The sequence below is a fragment of the Gopherus evgoodei genome, unplaced genomic scaffold (assembly GCF_007399415.2).
Source record: "Gopherus evgoodei ecotype Sinaloan lineage unplaced genomic scaffold, rGopEvg1_v1.p scaffold_31_arrow_ctg1, whole genome shotgun sequence".
In the NCBI taxonomy this organism is placed as follows: domain Eukaryota; kingdom Metazoa; phylum Chordata; order Testudines; family Testudinidae; genus Gopherus; species Gopherus evgoodei.
Genome location: NW_022059983.1, coordinates 3166547 through 3185686, shown reverse-complemented (window position 1 = coordinate 3185686; position 19140 = coordinate 3166547). Strand labels below are relative to the sequence as shown.

At 62.7% G+C, this 19140-nt stretch overlaps 1 protein-coding gene across 1 annotated transcript; it reads left to right on the top strand.

The window, feature by feature from the left end:
• The first annotated feature begins 1323 nt into the window (after positions 1-1323).
• Positions 1324-18584, top strand: LOC115640395. Its single transcript, XM_030543136.1, has 10 exons — positions 1324-1365; positions 5806-6072; positions 7723-7841; positions 11500-11567; positions 14342-14374; positions 14685-14759; positions 15159-15195; positions 15347-15396; positions 17209-17247; positions 17748-18584. The coding sequence occupies exons 1-9, from the start codon at positions 1324-1326 to the stop codon at positions 17229-17231; spliced, it is 714 nt and encodes a 237-aa protein (XP_030398996.1). The 3' UTR covers positions 17232-17247; positions 17748-18584.
• Positions 18585-19140: the final 556 nt, after the last annotated feature.

The window sequence follows — 19140 nt, the reverse complement described above, 5'->3', positions numbered from 1 at the left end:
TCCAGCTACCCCCGTATCTGTCCCTGTATCTATCCCTCTAGCCACCCCTGTATCTATCCAGCTACCCCCGTATATGTCCCTCTATCCACCCCTGTATCTATCCAGCTACCCCCGTATCTGTCCCTGTATCTATCCCTCTAGCCACCCCTGTATCTATCCAGCTACCCCCGTATCTGTCCCTGTATCTATCCCTCTAGCCACCCCTGTATCTATCCAGCTACCCCCGTATATGTCCCTCTATCCACCCCTGTATCTATCCAGCTACCCCCGTATCTGTCCCTGTATCTATCCCTCTACCCACTCCTCTATCTATCCAGCTACCCCCGTATGTGTCCCTGTATCTATCCCTCTATCCACCCCTGTATCTATCCAGCTATCCCCGTATGTGTCCCTGTATCTATCCCTCTATCCACCCCTGTATCTATCCAGCTACCCCCGTATCTGTCCCTGTATCTATCCCTCTATCCACCCCTGTATCTATCCAGCTACCCCCGTATCTGTCCCTGTATCTATCCCTCTATCCACCCCTGTATCTATCCAGCTACCCCCGTATGTGTCCCTGTATCTATCCCTCTATCCACCCCTGTATCTATCCAGCTACCCCCGTATGTGTCCCTGTATCTATCGCTCCATCCGCCCCTGGTTCTGTCCCGCTGTCCCCCTTCGATCTGGGTCAGTCCGTGCTCCACCGTCCCGCTGTGCCTGCGGCCCGCCCATCCTCTGTGAGTGGCAGTGCTGCCGGCCAATAGTTGGGAGATGGGGGAACGGTGCGGGGGGGTGGTGGTGTTGACCAGGGGCGGGGCCATAAGTAAAGAAAAGGGGGGGGGGAGCTCAACATAGGGGCTGGGGGGAGGAGGGGCCGGGCACTAGGACTCCTGGGTTCTATCTCACCTCTGGAAGGGCAGTGGGGTCTAGTGGCTGAACGGGGGTGGAGCTGAGACCCAGGACTCCTGGGTTCTATCTCACCTCTGGAAGGGCAGTGGGGTCTAGTGGCTGAACGGGGGTGGAGCTGGGAACCAGGACTCCTGGGTTCTATCTCACCTCTGGAAGGGCAGTGGGGTCTAGTGGCTGAACGGGGATGGAGCTGGGAACCAGGACTCCTGGGTTCTATCTCAGCTCTGGGAGGGCAGTGGGGTCTAGTGGCTGAAAGGGGGGTGGAGCTGGGAGCCAGGACTCCTGGGTTTTATCCCAGCTCTAGGAGTGGGAGAGGGTCCGTGAGTTAGAGCAGGGCTGGGCACTAGGACTCCTGGGTTGTAGCCTGGCCATGGGAGGGCTGAGCAGCTGCCTGGGTCATTCCCTGTTTGTGCCAAAAAGTGAAGCACTATGTGTCATGGAAACAAACCATATGGCTGGAGTGAGGAGGCGGTGGGTCACCCTTGGGTGATGGGGGGGCAGGTTTGTATAATTTTTGGTGGTGCCTAGCACGGGTCAAAGTCCTGCCCCCCTCCCCCACATACACCTGCCTCAGGCTCTAGGAGGGAGTTTGAGTGTGGGAGGGGTGCCGGTGCTGGGAGTGGGCTCTGGGCTGGAGCAGGGGTTTGAGGTGCAGGAGGGGGTGTAGGGGACAGGATCTGGGAGGGAGTTTGGGTGCTGGGTGCAGGCTCTGGGCCAGGGAGGGAGTTGGGGTGCAGGAGGGGGTGTGGGGGATGGGCTCTGGGAGGGAGTTGGGTGCAGGCTCTGTACTGAGGCAGAGGGTTGGGTGTGGGAGAGGGTGAGGGGTGCAGCACATATCTTGGGCGGCTCCCGGAAGCAACCCATACACCCCTCTGGCAGTGGCTCCTAAGTGGGGGGCTGGGGGGTCTACGTGTGTCGCTGCCTGAAGGGACCGCTCCCACTGCTCCCGTTGGCTGCAGTTCCAATGGCAGAGTCGGCGCTCGGGGCGGGGGCAGCACACGGAGATACGCCCCCTCAGGGGCTGCAGGAACATGCCAACCACTTCCAGGAGTGGTGCACTGCATGGAGCAAGGGCAGGCAGGGAGTCATTTTAGCCTCGCTGCGCAGCAGCAGGGGCCCCTGGGCCCTTTAAAATCACTCGGGGTGGCAGGCAGAGCCGGGGGAGAGACTCCTCCCTGAACATTGGGAAGCCAGGCCCCCGGGCCCTGAATATTTCTAGAGCCCGGGCGTCACCAACACATATAACTTGCTGCCCCGGGGGAGGGGATGGAGTTAGCTGATGAGGCAACGTGGCCTGCAATACCCTGCAATGTGAGTCAGTTTCCCCAACCAACTAACCATATATCCCACCCCACTCAGCACCACCAAGCTACACTCACACATGCAGGCTCCACCCACAACCCCAGGTCACTGCCATTACAAAGAGCTAACAAGTGTTGTCAGTAGGGTTCAGAGTGAACATCCATGTGCTTGATGACCAGGCGCCCTGTCAGGGCTGGGACTGCATGGCTCCATCCTACACCCAATAAATAAATAATAATAATAGGAGATACACCAATTACCTAGAACTGGAATGGACCTTGAAACCAGCCCCCTGCCTTCACTAGCAGGACCAAGTACTGATTTTTGCCCCAGATCCCTAATTGGCCTCTTCAAGGATTGAGCTCATAACCCTGGGTTTAGCAGGCCAATGCTCAAACCACTGAGCTATCCCTCCCCCCTGCTGTTAACTTTCTGCTGGCTGCAGAGTAGGATAATGATCTGCCATTGCCGCCAGTTACCAGAGTTACCCTGTACCTCCTGGACCATAGGACCCCCACTCTCCTCCCAGAGCCAGGGAGAGAACCCAGGAATCCTGACTCCCAGCCTCTCCTGCTTTGATCCCTGGAGTTGCACCAGACACAAAGAAAGCCTCATAGATGGTGGGAACTGGGAGGTACAGGATTGTCACAACCCCTAGTGTAGACAGGGCCCATGTCCATCTGCCCAGAGAGGGCAGGGCTCATGGCTGGTTATCCTCCCCCACCCACATCCCATCCTCTGCTCCAGGAAGCAAATAGGACATGGGCCTTTCCCCTCTAGGGGGCAGCAGCTCTGGGAGGGCAGTTGGTGCTTGTTGTTTGAGTGGGGAGGGGCACTGGGACCCAGGACTCCTGGGTTCTATCCCTGGCTCTGGGAGGAGAGTGGGGTCTAGTGTTTGGTGTGGGTCTGGGAGTCAGGACTCCTGGGTTCTTTCCCCAACTCTGCCTTCTCCCTCCCAGGCTGGGTCCTAATCTTCCTGGTATCATAGCTGTGCCTCCTCACCCAGAAATGCCTGCTCAGATCCTCAGCACCAGGGGTGGATGGGGGCAGGGGACAATAGACCCAGCTGTCTGGCTGCCTGCCAGTCCCTGGGAGTGGGATCCCAGCCCGGAGCTGGCATTTCCTCTCACACAGGGGCCTTTGTCCTGTGATGTGTGTGTGTGAGGGGGGAATCTGGGTGGTGGAAACACTCCCTGCAGGGAGATGCCTGGGGCACTGGGGAAGGAGGCTGCAGCTGGGAGGGGGATTGGAGGTGTGAGCGTGGTTGGGTGGGATAGACCCTGACAATGGGACCCACAGCTGGATGGGTGGGGTGGGCTTGAGTGAGGCTGAAACTCTGTGTGTGTGTGTGTGTGTCCCTGCTGGAGGGGACAAGCCCTGCTGGGCAGGGGTGGGGGAGGTGGCACCCTGTGCTTTCTTCCAGAGTGGGGTTGTGATAAGTAACTAAGAGTCCTGACTCCCAGCCCCACTGCTGTAACTACTAGACCCCACTCCCCACCCAGAGTCTGAGTCTGAGCTCACATGTAACTTGGCTGTGCTAAGCTAGTCAGTGACTGTGTGTGTGTGTGAGAATGGCAGGAATCTTGTTAGGTTTAATGACCACCTGACCCCTCTCCTTCCTGATCAGGATCCCAAAGCGCCAGGACATTAACATTTATCGTCCCTCCCCACCACACTCCAAAAATACGACCTCTCCCCTCCTTGGAAACTGCTGGATTTTGTGCTTTGAATGGATTTGTGATTCCACACACGCAGCCACCTCTGGAGCAGGGCACCTGGGGAACAGACACACATAATGCTGCATGGGGTGGCTCGTCCGCCCTGAGATGCAGCCACCGCTGAGTTGGGGCAGCTGGGAAACAGCCATTTAGGACAGGAAGTCCTAACTAACCTGTGTCAGCCAGGAGCTAGAACAGGCAGTGTGAACAGGGCTCTGACCCGGATGCTGGGGTTCACACTGCAGCTTGGCCTATCAAATGCCTTGGGGTCTTTACTGGCCATGAAAGGGCAGGGTCCAGCATCTGTCCCAGCCCTGGAGGGGGGTGCATGGAATAGGAGGGATGATCCTGGCCAATGGTCACCCACAGTTTGATTCCACATGGAGGCAGCAGTGGGACTCAGAGGGAGGGAGCTGCCTCGCGGCAGCATCTTCTCCCTCCAGGGCCTGCCCCAGCCCCCTGCCCCAGTTTAATGACCCTCAGCTCCTCTCTGGCCAGCCTGCAACCAGGAAACAGAATCCACCCGGCCAGGCTATGCACAGGGACACGTCACCACCCCAGTCACACCCTGACACACTGTCACCCAAACCGCCACATCGATACCCTGACAAACAGATGCACTCTCATCCTGACAGCCATACTGATAGCCCAACAGCCATAGCAATACCCTGACACACTAGCATACTGTCACCCTTACAGCTACATCGATACACTGTCACTCTGAAAGCCACACCAATACCCTGATACACTGACACGTTGTCACCCTGACAGCCACACCAATATCCCGACACACTGACATGCTGTCACCCTGACAGCCACACTGATATCCTGACAGCCACACCAATATTCTGACAGCCATCGTGAAACCCCGACATGATGTCATCCTGACAGCCACACCAATATCCCTACACACTAGCACTGACAGCCACACTGATACCCTGACAGCCACACCAATATCCCTACACACTGACATGCTGTCACCCTGACAGCCACACCAATATTCTGACAGCCATCGTGAAACCCCGACATGCTGTCATCCTGACAGCCACACCGATACTCTGTCACAATGACAGTGTCACCTGACAGCCAAACTGACACCCTAACACACTGTGCCTCTGACAGTCACACCAATATCCTGATACACTAACATGCTGTCAGCCTGACAGCCCCCTGATACACTGACATAGTCACCCGACAGCAACACCAATACAGTCACCCCAACACATAGCCACACTGACATGCTGTCACCCTGACAGCCACACTGATATCCCAACACACTAGCACTGACAGCCACACTGATACCCTGACAGCCACACCAATATTCTGACAGCCATCGTGAAACCCCGACATGCTGTCATCCTGACAGCCACACCGATACTCTGTCACAATGACAGTGTCACCTGACAGCCAAACTGACACCCTAACACACTGTGCCTCTGACAGTCACACCAATATCCTGATACACTAACATGCTGTCACCCTGACAGCCCACTGATACCCTGATACACTGACATAGTCACCCGACAGCAACACCAACAGTCACCCCAACACATAGCCACACTGACACTCCAGCAGCCACACCGATACCCCACACACTGACATTGTCACCCTGACAGCCACACGGATACTCCAATACACCAAGCCAAGTCCCACACAGCCCCACCCACACACCATCACACGCCCCACAGCCACATGGACACACTGACACAGGGGCACCAACACACTGACACAGGGGCACCTGGGGGGGCAGAGCATCCCGTTAGACTTCCCCAGGGTTAGACCCACCTCCCTGGGGGGTGAACCCCCAGGCAGTGCCCCCCCGTTAGAACCCCCCTAGTTAAAAGCACCTCCCTGGGGGGCAGTGCCCCCCATTAGATCTCCCTTGGGTTAGACCCCTCCTCCCTGGGAACCACACCCACCCTCCCCGGGGCTGCTTCGTCCCACCCCACCCAGATCCCGCTGTGGGGGGCAGTTACGAAATTCTGAATTGCCACCCTCCGCCCCCTTCCTCCGGACCCACCCCCACTGCCTGGTCCCCTCCCCCATTCCCTCAGTCCCACCCCCGCCCCGCTCCGGGCCGGGCTGCGGGCGGGGCGCTCCCCGCTGTCCGGTCCCGCACTCCGCGTTCGGCCCGGCTGACAGCTGCGAGGGGAGCGGGGTAAGGGGCGGCCAGGGGGTTTGGGGGAGACGCGGCAGGGGGAGGGGGAAAGACCCGTGGGGGGAATGGGGCGGATCGGCTGGGATCTGGGCAACGGGAGAGGGCGCTCTGCCCCCCCAGGGAGGGGGGTCTAACCACGGGGGTCTAGAGTCTAACCATGGGGGAGTCTAACGGGGGGGGGAACTGCCCCCCAGGGAGGAGGGTCTAGGATTTAACCCTGGGGAGGTCTAATGGGGGGGGCACTGCATCCCAGGAGGGGGGTTTAACCAGGGGGGTTCTAACGGGGGAGCAGTGCCTGGGGGGATCTGACCCCAGGGAGGTGGGTCTAACCCCGGAGGGGTCTAACGGGGGGGTCTAACCCCGGGGAGGGGGGGTCTAACCAGGGGGTTATCTGACGGGGGCTCTGCCCCCAGGGTGGAGCCTCTAACCCCTGGGGCTCTGCCCCCCAGGGAGGGGAACCTAACCATGGTGGGGGGATCTAACAGAGGGTCTCTGCCCTCCAGGAGGGGTTTTAACCTCAGGGTGAGGGGGCTTAAAAGGTGGGCTCTTCCCCCCAGGGCAGGGGTCTAATCACAGGGAGGTCTAATGGGGGAGCTCGGCCCCCAGGGAGGAGGGGTCTAACCCAAGGGAGATCTAATGGGGGGCACTGGCCCCCAGGGAGGTGCTTTTAACTAGGGAGGTTCTAACGGGGGGGCACTGCCTGGGGGTTCACCCCCCAGGGAGGTGGGTCTAACCCTGGGGAAGTCTAACGGGATGCTCTGCCCCCCCAGGAAGGGAGGTCTAATCACAAGGGGGCACTGCCCCCCAGGGCGGGGATCTAACCACAGGAGGTTCTAACGGGGGGATGTCTAATCCAGGGGAGTTTTGGGGTTGCACAGGTGGCACCCGACTGTGCCCTGGGGACCCATCTGACAGGTCTGGTCCAGAGGCAGTTGGGAGGCAGCTCTCCCTCCTGAATCTCGGGGTCTCCCCATAGCCAAGTCCAGCCACGACACCAGCTCCTTCCCCACTGGGCCTGTGGTGCCCAGTGGCAGTGAGTTCCACAGGCCAATGATGGGACAAATGGCCCCATGTCCTTGGGCCAAGAGACTGGTGGGGAGACCCCCATGGCCTGTCCTGTCCCACTGACATGGCCCCCTGCAGCCCCTTCCCCAGTGCCTCCCTCGGGGCTTCTTTCCAGGTGGCAACCAGCAACTGGTGACAACTGTGTGGACAAGGAAGCAGCGGCAGGGGGAGAATTCAGGGAGAGGGATGGGATGAAGGGGGTTGTGGGGGCAGTAATGGGGTAGGGATGAGGAGAAGGGGCGGATATGTGGCACAAGGGTCAGGGGTCCCAATGCTGGGTCGGGGAACTCTCCTTCCCTCCTGAGCAATGGGAGGGCCCATCTCCCAGCCTGGCACAGAGCTGCCTATGCAGCAGGTGGGGGAGTTGGAGGTGGGATCCAGCCGCCCTGATGTCCCACCGGCCCCAGAACCCCTGCCCCAGGCCTGCCTCGGGCCAGTCACACATGGCAGGACTCTAGGGCTGGGGTCTCAGCCCAGGCTGGGTGCCCCCCTGGGGCTGGTAGCAACCTAGGCCCTGCTGAGATGTGAGCTGAGCCGTGGGTGCTGCATGCCAGGCCAGCTGAGTCAGGGGTATTTATACGCCAGCACCGTGGGGCCCGGGTATATTTAGACAAGCTGCCGGGGAGCGCAGAGACCCACCAATCCCAGCCGGAGCTAGAGGGGGTGTCTGGCAGCTCTCCTCAGAGACGGGGCACAGACAGAAGGTGAGTAGGGGGCTCTACTTTAACCACTAAACCCTCTCCGCTCCAAGAGCCGGGAGAGAACCCAGGAGTCCTGGATCCCAGCCCTCCCCTGCTAGTCATACCACGCAGGTCCCTTATCGAGAGCTCCCATCCTGTCCGGGGCCTGTCAGGCAGCCAATCCAGCCGAATTTAGCTGCCTTAATCTCTGCCCCTGAGCCAGTCCCCGCGGCCCACGATAACGCCCTGTCCTGCTCAGCCGCCAGCGAGAGGCCCAGGCCCGAGCACAGGGGTAGGTGCAGGGAGCTGCGGGTCGGGACTGAGGGTCACTGGAAGAGCTGGGGGAGCCCAGGGCTGGGATAGCAGGGGGCTGTAGGTCGTGAGTGAGAGGCACTGGAGCAGCTGGGGGTTGGGGGGCAGGGCTAGGATAACAGAGGTGCAGCTCAGGACTGAGGGTCATGGAAGAGTTGGGTGGAGCCCAGGCGGGGGATAGCAGGGGGCTGCGTGTTGGGAGTGAGGGGCACCGGTAGAGCTTGGGGGAGCAGGGCTGGGATAGCAGGGGTGTGGGCTGGGAGTGTGGGGCACCAGTAGAGCTTGGGGGAGCAGGGCTGGGATAGCAGGGGGCTGCGTGTTGGGAGTGAGGGGCACCGGTAGAGCTTGGGGGAGCAGGGCTGGGATACCAGGGGTGCGGGTTGGGAGTGAGGGGCACCGGTAGAGCTTGGGGGAGCAGGGCTGGGATAGCAGGGGTGCGGGCTGGGAGTGTGGGGCACCAGTAGAGCTTGGGGGAGCAGGGCTGGGATAGCAGGGGTGCGGGCTGGGAGTGTGGGGCACCAGTAGAGCTTGGGGGAGCAGGGCTGGGATAGCAGGGGTGTGGGCTGGGAGTGAGGGGCACCGGTAGAGCTTGGGGGAGCAGGGCTGGGATAGCAGGGGTGCGGGCTGGGAGTGAGGGGCACCGGTAGAGCTTGGGGGAGCAGGGCTGGGATAGCAGGGGTGTGGGCTGGGAGTGTGGGGCACCAGTAGAGCTTGGGGGAGCAGGGCTGGGATAGCAGGGATGCGGGCTGGGAGTGAGGGGCACCGGTAGAGCTTGGGGGAGCAGGGCTGGGATAGCAGGGGTGCGGGCTGGGAGTGTGGGGCACCAGTAGAGCTTGGGGGAGCAGGGCTGGGATAGCAGGGGTGCGGGCTGGGAGTGAGGGGCACCGGTAGAGCTTGGGGGAGCAGGGCTGGGATAGCAGGGGTGCGGGTTGGGAGTGAGGGGCACCGGTAGAGCTTGAGGGAGCAGGGCTGGGATAGCAGGGGTGCAGGCTGGGAGTGTGGGGCACCAGTAGATCTTGGGGGAGCAGGGCTGGGATAGCAGGGGTGCGGGCTGGGAGTGAGGGGCACCAGTAGAGCTTGGGGGAGCAGGGTGGGACAGCAGGGATGCGGGCTGGGAGTGAGGGGCACCGGTAGAGCTTGGGGGAGCAGGGTGGGACAGCAGGGGTGCGGGCTGGGAGTGAGGGGCACCAGTAGAGCTTGGGGGAGCAGGGCTGGGATAGCGGGGGTGCGGGCTGGGAGTGAGGGGCACCAGTAGAGCTTGGGGGAGCAGGGCTGGGATAGCGGGGGTGCGGGCTGGGAGTGAGGGGCATGGGTAAGTTCGGGGAGGGGGCAGGGAAAGGATAACAGGGGCTGCGGGTTGGGAGTGAGGGGTGCCAGCAGAACGGGGGTGCTGCGGGGTCCGGCAGAGGCAGGTGCCATTGGTGCTGACATGTACTGGCTGTGGGGCATGCAGGCTGGAATGTTCTTTGCTCTGTGGGGAGTGGCGGGGGGGCATGCAGCGCTGGGGGGGAGGGCCGAGGCGTAACTCGGGGTTACGGGTGCCCAGTGCCAGGGATTAGGCTGGCAAATGCAAATCCCCTGGGTTAACCCTTTATTGGCTGCAGACAAAGCAGGGACAAATGGGGGTGGGTATTCCCCCCCCATATCTCAGAAGGGGGTCCTCCATCTGGGGGGGGTGTAGAGACCACAGAAATCCCCACTCCTCTTCCTACCGTGTGTCACTGCTGGCAGGTTAGAGCAGGGGGCTGGGAGCCAGGGCTCCTGGGTTCTCTCCTGGCTCTGGCAGGGGAGTGGGGTGCAATGGTTGAAGTGGGGGGGGCATGGATGCGTAGCTGCAGGCTGAGCAGCGCTGGGTGGGGAGATGCAGAGGGAGGCTGGTGGGACTCAGTGTCCAAAAGGTGTGAGGCCAGGCCCAGGGTCCTCTCTCCTGCCCCCTCCTCCCACCCTGGGGTCTCCTGGCTTGAAGTGGGGGGCAGGGTTATCATCTGCAAACACTGCTGGCAGGCTGGGGGGGGCACAAGGCCACATCTCTATGGTAACAGACCTTTGGCCCCAGCAGACCCACCAGGCAGGGGCTGGGTGTGAATGACCCTGGCCCTGCCCCCAATCCTGCCATGGATTGTACCCCTGCCATAGCCCCACCCCAAGTACCTTCCATTCCATCCCGCCAGACTCCCCCCACTCCTGCCACAGCTCCACCCCGCCCCCCCACTACCTCCCATCCTGGCCCTGCCACGGCCCCACCCACCAGCCCTGTTTCTTCCCCCCAGGACCTCTTACCCCGGCCCTGTCCCCTGTATCTCCCCACCCCTTCCATGGCCCCCCCAGTGTCCTCCCACCCCAGCCCTGCCCCTTGTACCTCCCCACCCCTTCCATGGCCCCCCCCCAGTGTCCTCCCACCCCGGCCCTGTCCCCTGTATCTCCCCACCCCTTCCATGGCCCCCCCAATGTCCTCCCACCCCGGCCCTGTCCCCTGTACCTCCCCACCCCTTCCATGGCCCCCCCAGTGTCCTCCCACTCCAGCCCTGTCCCCTGTACCTCCCCACCCCTTCCATGGCTCCCCCCAATGTCCTCCCACCCCAGCCCTGTCCCCTGTACCTCCCCACCCCTTCCATGGCCCCCCCAGTGTCCTCCCACTCCAGCCCTGTCCCCTGTACCTCCCCACCCCTTCCATGGCTCCCCCCAATGTCCTCCCACCCCGGCCCTGTCACCTGTACCTCCCCACCCCTTCCATGGCCCCCCCAGTGTCCTCCCACCCCAGCTCTGTCCCCTGTACCTCCCCACCCCTTCCATGGCTCCCCCCAATGTCCTCCCACCCCGGCCCTGTCACCTGTACCTCCCCACCCCTTCCATGGCCCCCCCAGTGTCCTCCCACCCCAGCCCTGCCCCCTGTACCTCTCCACCTCTTCCATGGTCCCCCCAGTGTCCTCCCACCCCAGCCCTGTCCCCTGTACCTCCCCACCCCTTCCATGGCCCCCCCAGTGTCCTCCCACCCCAGCCCTGTCCCCTGTACCTCCCCACCCCTTCCAAGGCCCCCCCAGTGTCCTCCCACCCCAGCCCTGCCCCCTGTACCTCTCCACCTCTTCCATGGTCCCCCCACCGTCCTTCCACCCCAGCCCTGCCCCTTGTACCTCCCCACCCCTTCCAAGGCCCCCCCAGTGTCCTCCCACCCCAGCACTGCCCCCCAGAACCCCACCCCCACTACCTCCCACTCTGGCCTGGCCCTGCCCCTCAATACACCCCCACCCATGCCACAGCCCACCCCTCAGTACCTCCCACCCCAGCCCTGCCAATCTTCTCCCTCCCTGGCTGCTCCTGTTCCCGGGTTCCACTCCCTTCTCCCCTGACCCTCTGTCCCTTGGTGTCTCAGCAGGACAGACATGGGGACGTGGATCCTGCTGCTGCTCTGCTGGGCCCTGCTGGGAGCAGCCAGTGCTGGTGAGTGCCGGGGGCAAGAGAGCGCAGCGGAGCCCCCAGAACCTGGACCCCAGCCCCAGGGTATATGGCGTGTTACTGGGGACATAAGGCTGCCAACCCTCCAGGATTGTCCTGGAGTCTCCAGGAATCGAAGATAATGGCATGTGGTCAAACTTCCAGGAATTTATCCAACCAAAGTTGGCAACCCAATGGGAGAGAACCGAGGCATCCTGGCTTGCAGCCCCCCCTGCTCTAACCATTAGACACCTCTCCCCTTGAGGAGAGCACCCAGGATAGCTCCAGCCCCCCTCCCAGCGGTGGGTCAGGAACTCGGGGTGCTGGGTTGTGGCTGCACCCCGGCTTGCAATGGTTTCCCTCATGCACAGGGTTTGCAGTTTGGTTCAGGGCTCCAGCCCCTCCGTTCCCACCCCATCCAGCGCTGCTGGGCTCCAGCTGCTCCCTGGGCCCTCAGTGCTCGGACATCACCGCTGCCCCCCAGCTGGCTGTGCCAGCCTCGTCCCCTCATCCCAGGCTCTGGGTCACTGGGTGGGGCTGGGGCTTTTGGGCAGCAACCAGCTCGCAGCTTGGCGGGAGCCCAAATTGCAGATTCAAAAAGCTTCATCCACCCACTCAGCTGGGGGGGACATGGGAGACCGCCAGTGTGGGGAGCACAGCCTGGGGGAGCCGGGAGTGGGGTGTGCGTCTGGAATCCCAGCAGTGGGGCGGGGGTGGAAGGAATCCCAGAAGTGGTGGTGGGGGACAGCGGGGCGAGTGGAGAGGGGAGGAGTCCGAGCAGCAAGGAAAGGGGCAGTGGGGCAAGTGGGGAGAGGAGGAATCCCAGCAGTGTGGGAGGGAGGAATCCCAGCAGTGGAGGAGGGGGCAGTGGGGGGGAGGAATCCCCGTAGTGTGGGAGGGGGCAGTGGGAGGGAGGAATCCCAGCAGTGGAAGAGGGGAGGAATCCCCGCAATGTGGGAGGAGGTAGTGGGGGGGAGGAATCCCCGCAGTGGAGGAGGGGGCAGTGGGGGGGAGGAATCCCCACAGTGGAGGAGGGGGCAGTGGGGGGGAGGAATCCCCGCAATGTGGGAGGGGGGTAGTGGGGGGGAGGAATCCCCGCAGTGTGGGAGGGGGCAGTGGGGGGGAGGAATCCCCGTAGTGTGGGAGGGGGCAGTGGGAGGGAGGAATCCCAGCAGTGGAAGAGGGGAGGAATCCCCGCAATGTGGGAGGAGGTAGTGGGGGGGAGGAATCCCCGCAGTGGAGGAGGGGGCAGTGGGGGGGAGGAATCCCCGCAATGTGGGAGGGCGTAGTGGGGGGGGAGGAATCCCCACAGTGGAGGAGGGGGCAGTGGGGGGGAGGAATCCCCGCAATGTGGGAGGGGGTAGTGGGGGGGAGGAATCCCCGCAGTGTGGGAGGGGGCAGTGGGGGGGAGGAATCCCCGCAATGTGGGGGGGGTAGTGGGGGGGAGGAATCCCCGCAATGGAGGAGGGGGCAGTGGGGGGGAGGAATCCCCGCAATGTGGGGAGGGTAGTGGGGGGGGAGGAATCCCCGCAGTGGAGGAGGGGGTAGTGGGGGGGAGGAATCCCCGCAGTGGAGGAGGGGGTAGTGGGGGGGGAGGAATCCCCGCAGTGGGGGAGGGGACAGCAGGTTGAGTGTGGAGAGGGGGAGTCAAAGAGGTGGAGAAGTCCCAGAAGCAGGGAAGGGGCAGAGGGGTGAAGGAGGGGGGGAAGGAATCCCAGCAGCGGGGGAGGGGGGGGGAGGAGATCTAATCCCAGCAGCGGTGATGGGGGGTGGATGTGTGGCTTGGGGAGGTCTAATGGTTACAGCAGTGAACCAGGATTCAGGACCCCTGGGTTCTAATCCCAGCTCTGCCCCAGACACCCTGTAGGACCCTGGCACCCATTCCCTGGGCCAGCCAGTCCCCCACCCTGGGGCTGGATGGGAGCCAGCACCCCCGAAGGGCCCCAGGAGGTGAGGAGAGTAGCGCTCCAGCAGCTCAGCATGTCAGTGCAGATGTTCACTGCGGTGCCGAGGGGCTCCCTGGTCAGCATGGGGGGGACCCCCCCAACAAGCAGCTGCTGGGCAAGGGAAGAGCTGGTCCATCTGCCTAGCCCTGCCTACACCAGGCTGGCGTCAGCTTCCCTGCGGCTTTCAGGGGTGGGGTGCACCCCTCAGAAATGTAGCTACTCCAAGGAAAGTTTTCACTTTAGACCAGGCCTAGGGGCCAGGACTCCTGGGTTCTATCTATGGCTTGGGAGTGGGGTCTAGTGGTTAGAGGAAGGGGAGGGGATTGCTGGGCTGCAGGGCCGCCCAGAGGATTCAGGGGGTCTGGGGCAAAGCAATTTTGGGGGCCCCTTCTATAAAAAAAGTCGCAATATTATAGAATACTATATTCTTGTGGGGGCCCCTGTGGGGCCCAGGGCCTGGGGCAAATTGCCCCACTCCCCCCCCTGGGGCAGCCTTGCTGGGTGCCAGGAATCCTGGGTTCTGTCCCTACCTCAGGGGGGATCAGGACTCCTGGGTTCTGTCTATGGCTTGGGAGTGGGGTCTAGTGGTTGGAGGAAGGGAAGGGGATTGCCGGGCACCAGGAATCCTGGGATCTATCCCTAGCTCTGGGGGTTGCCAGGGGGGATCAGGACTCTTGGGTTCTTTCTTTGGTACTAGGAGGGGCCTAGGGCCTAGAGGTTAGAGTAGGGGGGGCGCAGAGAGGTTAGAGTGCACTCTGTGTCTCTGTAGCATCCCTGAATCCCAGGACAGAGAGATCCTTAATGCCCCTCTCTCTCTTTCTCTCTCTCTCCCAGAGCCTCCCAAGGAGCACGACCCCTTTAACTACGGTGAGTTGGAGGGTCCCAGGACAGGCGGTTGCTGAGCTAGGCCAGAAGCCGGCACCTGCTGGGAGAGGGGTGGAGGGTGTCTGCTTGGGGCACTGAGATTAGGTCTCTCTTCGGTGCCAGCTGCAGCATCTCAGGTCCGAGGGCAGGGAGCAGTGCACGTCCGCAGTGACACACGCCCCGCAGGGCCCAGCCCCTCCAGCAGGGGGCGGCAGGGACACGCACAATGCACATGTACAATGGCTGTGCATCTGTGTGTCTCTTTGGGGGGGGGGCAGGTCCCTTCTCCCCCTGAGTCTGTCTCTCCCCCCAGACTATCAATCCCTGAGAATTGGAGGCCTCATCTTCGCCGTCATCCTCTTTCTGCTGGGAATCCTCATCATCCTCAGTGAGTATCCAGCGCCCCCTGCAGGGGAAAGGCCCCGTGTCCCATCCCCCTGAGCCAGCCAGAGAGGAGGGGGAGTTTGGGGGGGCTGGTACCTCTGTGTGCTGTCTCTGGGGCTGATTCGACACCAGGTCCCTTCAGCCCCTCATCCAGAGCGTTGGCTCCATCTGTATCTGCAGGGTGTGTGTGTGTGGGGGGGGGGGGCTAACCCCCACTGTTTCCCCAGCCTGGTTTCATTAACCGCTTGCTGCCCAGCCTGCTGCTACTCAGCACTCCCCAACCCGCCAGACCCCACTCCCCTCCTAGTGCTGGGATAGAATCCAGGAGGTCTGCCCCCACTGCCCCCTGCCCTGTCCTGCCATCTCGCTGCCAGGGGGGTATTTACTGTTTTATCTGTTCTAGGTCGACGCTGTCGTTGCAAATTTAACCAGCAACAAAGGTAAATATTCCCCCCCCCCCAGCATTGCACCCTAGGGCTGGGACAGGAGTGAGGGGCTCTGGCAGAGCTGTGCAGGAGGGGAGTTCAGTGCTGGGTTGGGAGTGAGAGGCACGGGCTGTGGGGGACCCGTGTAATGCTGCTGTCCCCCCAGGACTGGTGAGCCAGACGAGGAGGAAGGGCCTCTCCGAAGCTCCATTCGCCGTAAGTACCAGGCGCCCCACAGCCTCCCCCTGTGTCGGATTAACACCTGGGCCCACGGGGCCTGTGCCCAGGGGCCCCGGTCAATTTGGAGGCTCCTGCAGGAGCGGCAGAACCTGTGTAGAAGGTGGGGGGGCACCAGTGCCTGAAGTGTGGCCCTGTCCCCTGCTCCTCCTCTTTCCCCTGGGGCCCATGGAGCCTGGGTCAGTTGTGGGGAGTCCTGAACCCTCCACCTGCCCTGGATGAGGGGACCCGAGAGCAGCCCCTGGCCTGCCCCCCGGGGAGTGCCACCCAGGGCGCCATGGCCAGGGGGTGCCGTGCAGAGGTGCGTGCTGCTGGCTGGCAGAGGTGATATGGGAGGGCACCCAGATGTCTCCCTGTTCGGGGGGGGGGGGGGGGGGAAGTGATGATGCACAGATACCGCTGGCTCCCCGCAACGGTCCTCCAGGCCCCCTAGGGGGTTGGGAGGAGCGAGGAACAACACAAGCCCTCCATGTCCAAGTCACTTTCCTCACCTGGGCTGTGCTGCGAGGCATCAGGAGCTGCTGCTCTCTGCCCTTCCCTTACACAGCCCAGGTGGGGAAAGTGACCTGGCTGCGGGGGGCTCCTGGCTCCCCCCTTCACAGCCCTCTACGGGGCCCGGAGGAGCAACGTTGGAGGGGGGAGGGAGCAGTAGTGCCAGGCGCTCCATGCAACCGGCTCAGTTTCCCCATGTAGGTGCAGAAGGGAGTGCGGGGGTTGGGGTGCAGGGGGTACAGGGCTGGAGCTGGGAGGGTGGAGGGGTGGGGGGGGCACAGGGCACGGGTTGGGAAGCAGGAGGGGAGTGAAGGGGTTGGGGTGCAGGGGGTACAGGGCAGGAGCTGGGAGGGTGGAGGGGTGTGGGGGGCACAGGGCAAGGGTTGGGGAGCAGGAGGGGAGTGAAGGGATTGGGGGTGCAGGAGCACAGGGCAGGAGTTAGGGAGCAGGAGGGGAGTGAAGGGGTTGGGGTGCAGGGGGTACAGGGCAGGAGCTGGGGGGGTGGAGGGGTGTGGGGGGCACAGGGCAAGGGTTGGGGAGCAGGAGGGGAGTGAAGGGGTTGGGGTGCAGGAGCACAGGGCAGGAGTTGGGGATGCAGGAGGGCACAGGGCAGGGGTTGGGGGCATGGGGGAGACATAGGGCCGGGGGTGCATGGTGTGGGGGGCACAGGGCAGGAGTTGGGGCGCAGGAGGAGAGTGCAGGGGTTGGGGGTGCAGGAGCACAGTGCAGGGGTTGGGGATGCAGAGGGGCACAGCACACAGGTTGGGGGCATGGGGGAGACACAGGGCCGGGGGTGCATGGTGTGGAGGGCACAGGGCTAGGGCGAGGGTTGGGTGCATGGAGGACACAGGGCAGGGATTGAGGACGCAGAAGGGGAGTGGGGTCAGGGATGATGGGGGGTGGGGAGCCTGTGGGCAATGTGGGGGGTAACATGCCCACAGGGGCCAAGGGCACCATTTTCCCTAAGGTCAGCCCTGGGCTGCTCTTGCCAGGGCTTGGCTCCAGCTTCTGGCCTGGCTTGGCCTGGCCGGGGGGGGGGGGGCCGAGGCGGGGGGAGGAGGAGCAGGGGATGGGGCCCCAGGTTGACTGGGAGGCCCAAAAGTTCTTTGTGCCAAGGGCCCCAATAATCTACCTGCGGCCCTGGGTGGCTCTGTGTGACACACGCTGGGGGAGGGCGTGGCCAGGATGCCAGGGTCCTCTCCCCACCCCCCGCAGGGCTGGGCTGTCTAGGATCTGACCCCAGATCCCCCCAGGCAGAACCTCGCCCCAGGCACCTGACTCCTTGGTTCTTCTCCATAGGTTTGTCCACCCGGATGAGATAGGCGGGCCCAGAGGCTGGTGAGTGGGGCAGGGGGAATGGCTGGGATATGGGGCCCTTTCCCCCAGGGGAGCTCTGGCAGTGCCCAGTTTGTGCCAGGGCTGGGCCCCAGCACCTCCGGGCTGGCTGCATTCGTTATGAGTGTTAAAAAATCCCTTGAGCTCCGGCACCTCTTTCACTCCCAATTGAAGGCTGGGCACTGGCTCTCATCTGGCCCCAGGGTGGGGGACTGGCTGGCTCCGGGAGGTGGGGAATGAGGCCTGGGGTTTTCCTCTCTAGGGGGTGCCGGCTCCTATGAGTTCTGTGGGTCCAAATTCCCACTGCGGCAGTCATCCACATTACATAGAGACCAAGGTTGGGAGCCAGGACTCCTGGGTTCTATCCCCTGCTCTGGGGGGAGAGTGGGATTTAGGGAGTTAGAGCAGGGGGGCTGGGAGCCAGGACTCTTGGGTTCTCCCTTGGGTGGGGCAGTGTTGCTCACTGTCCATACATAATCCCTTCCCATTTGCTCTCTGTGCAGGTCTCCCCAAGGCGCAGACCCCTCCCTGGATATGAAGAGTGACCCCCTCTTCCCCCGCCCCATGCTGCATAGCCGTAGCACTTAGCCTAGACCAGGCCCCCGCGCGCTGATTGCAGCCCGCAGAATCTGAGCCAGCTAACGGGGCAATAGGGACACACACACACACAGAGCAGGTCTCATCCCCTCCAACAGGGGGCAGTAGGGACACAGACACACACACACACACACACGCACAGCAGGTCTCATCCCCTCCAACAGGGGGCAGTAGGGACACAGACACACACACACACACACAGAGCAGGTCTCATCCCCTCCAACAGGGGTTAGTAGGGACACACATGCACACCAGGTCTGAGCCCCTCCAGCAGGGGCAGCCGAGAGACACACACACAAACACAGAGCTCAGGGCTTGTCCCCTCCAGCCGGGGGTGGCAGGGACGGACAGACAGACACACACACCTGGCAGGTCTGATCTCCTCCAGCAGGGGACAACAGAGATGTACAGAGCAGAGCCTGTCCCCAGTAGCAGGGGGACACCCCCCATTCTAGGGGTGCTGCCCTTGTGGGCTCTGGGCAGCGGTGCCAAGAGCCCTGTGTGTGAGGGGTGCAGGGAGGGGTTACTGTGGGGGGCGGTGGCAGTCGGGGTCCCTGTTGAAGTGTCCATCATGGGGCTGTGATGGGAACAGCTGGCTCCCACCCCTGGGTCAGGGCTGATCTCCTCCAGCAGGGGCCAGTAGAACCCCCCCAGCCTCTGCAAGTGTCCCTGTGTCCAGCCGGGGGCGCTGTCTGTAGTTGCTGGCCGGAGATGGCTTCCCAATAAATGCTACCTGCCCCCCACCTGCCTCCTGGCAATTACTGCCCGGGGCAGGGGTCACTGCGTCAAGCACTGAACCCCTCCCCACCTCTGGCCTGCACTCGCCACCCCCACCCCCGCTGCCAAGCTTGCTCCCCAACTCTGTCAGTACCCCTCACAAACAGCCTGTTGCCATCCCAGCCCTGGGCTCCCCCCAGCTCAGCTGGTGCTCCTCACTCCTGAGGTGACCTTCAGCCCCCCTCTCCCCTCCCTGGCTCCAGGTCACCGGTGCATGGTCTGTGATCGTGGACAGGCCATTCCAAGGGTGCCGTGGGGCAGGGGCTGGGCCAGCTGGAGAAGCTGCCCCAAGAATCGTACGCTGGTGGTGAGGGGAATGGGGGACGGGGACCCTGATCTCTTGGAGGTGCATGAGCAGACACAAAGCAGGTTTGATCCCCTCCAGCAGGGGGCAGCAGGAGATGGACACACACACACACACACACACACACACACAGTTTGTTAGGTCTCAGCTCCCATGGTGCTAGTCCTTGACCCAGCAGAGGGGTCCATATGCCCCAGGTCCTGCTGCTGCCCTGTGAT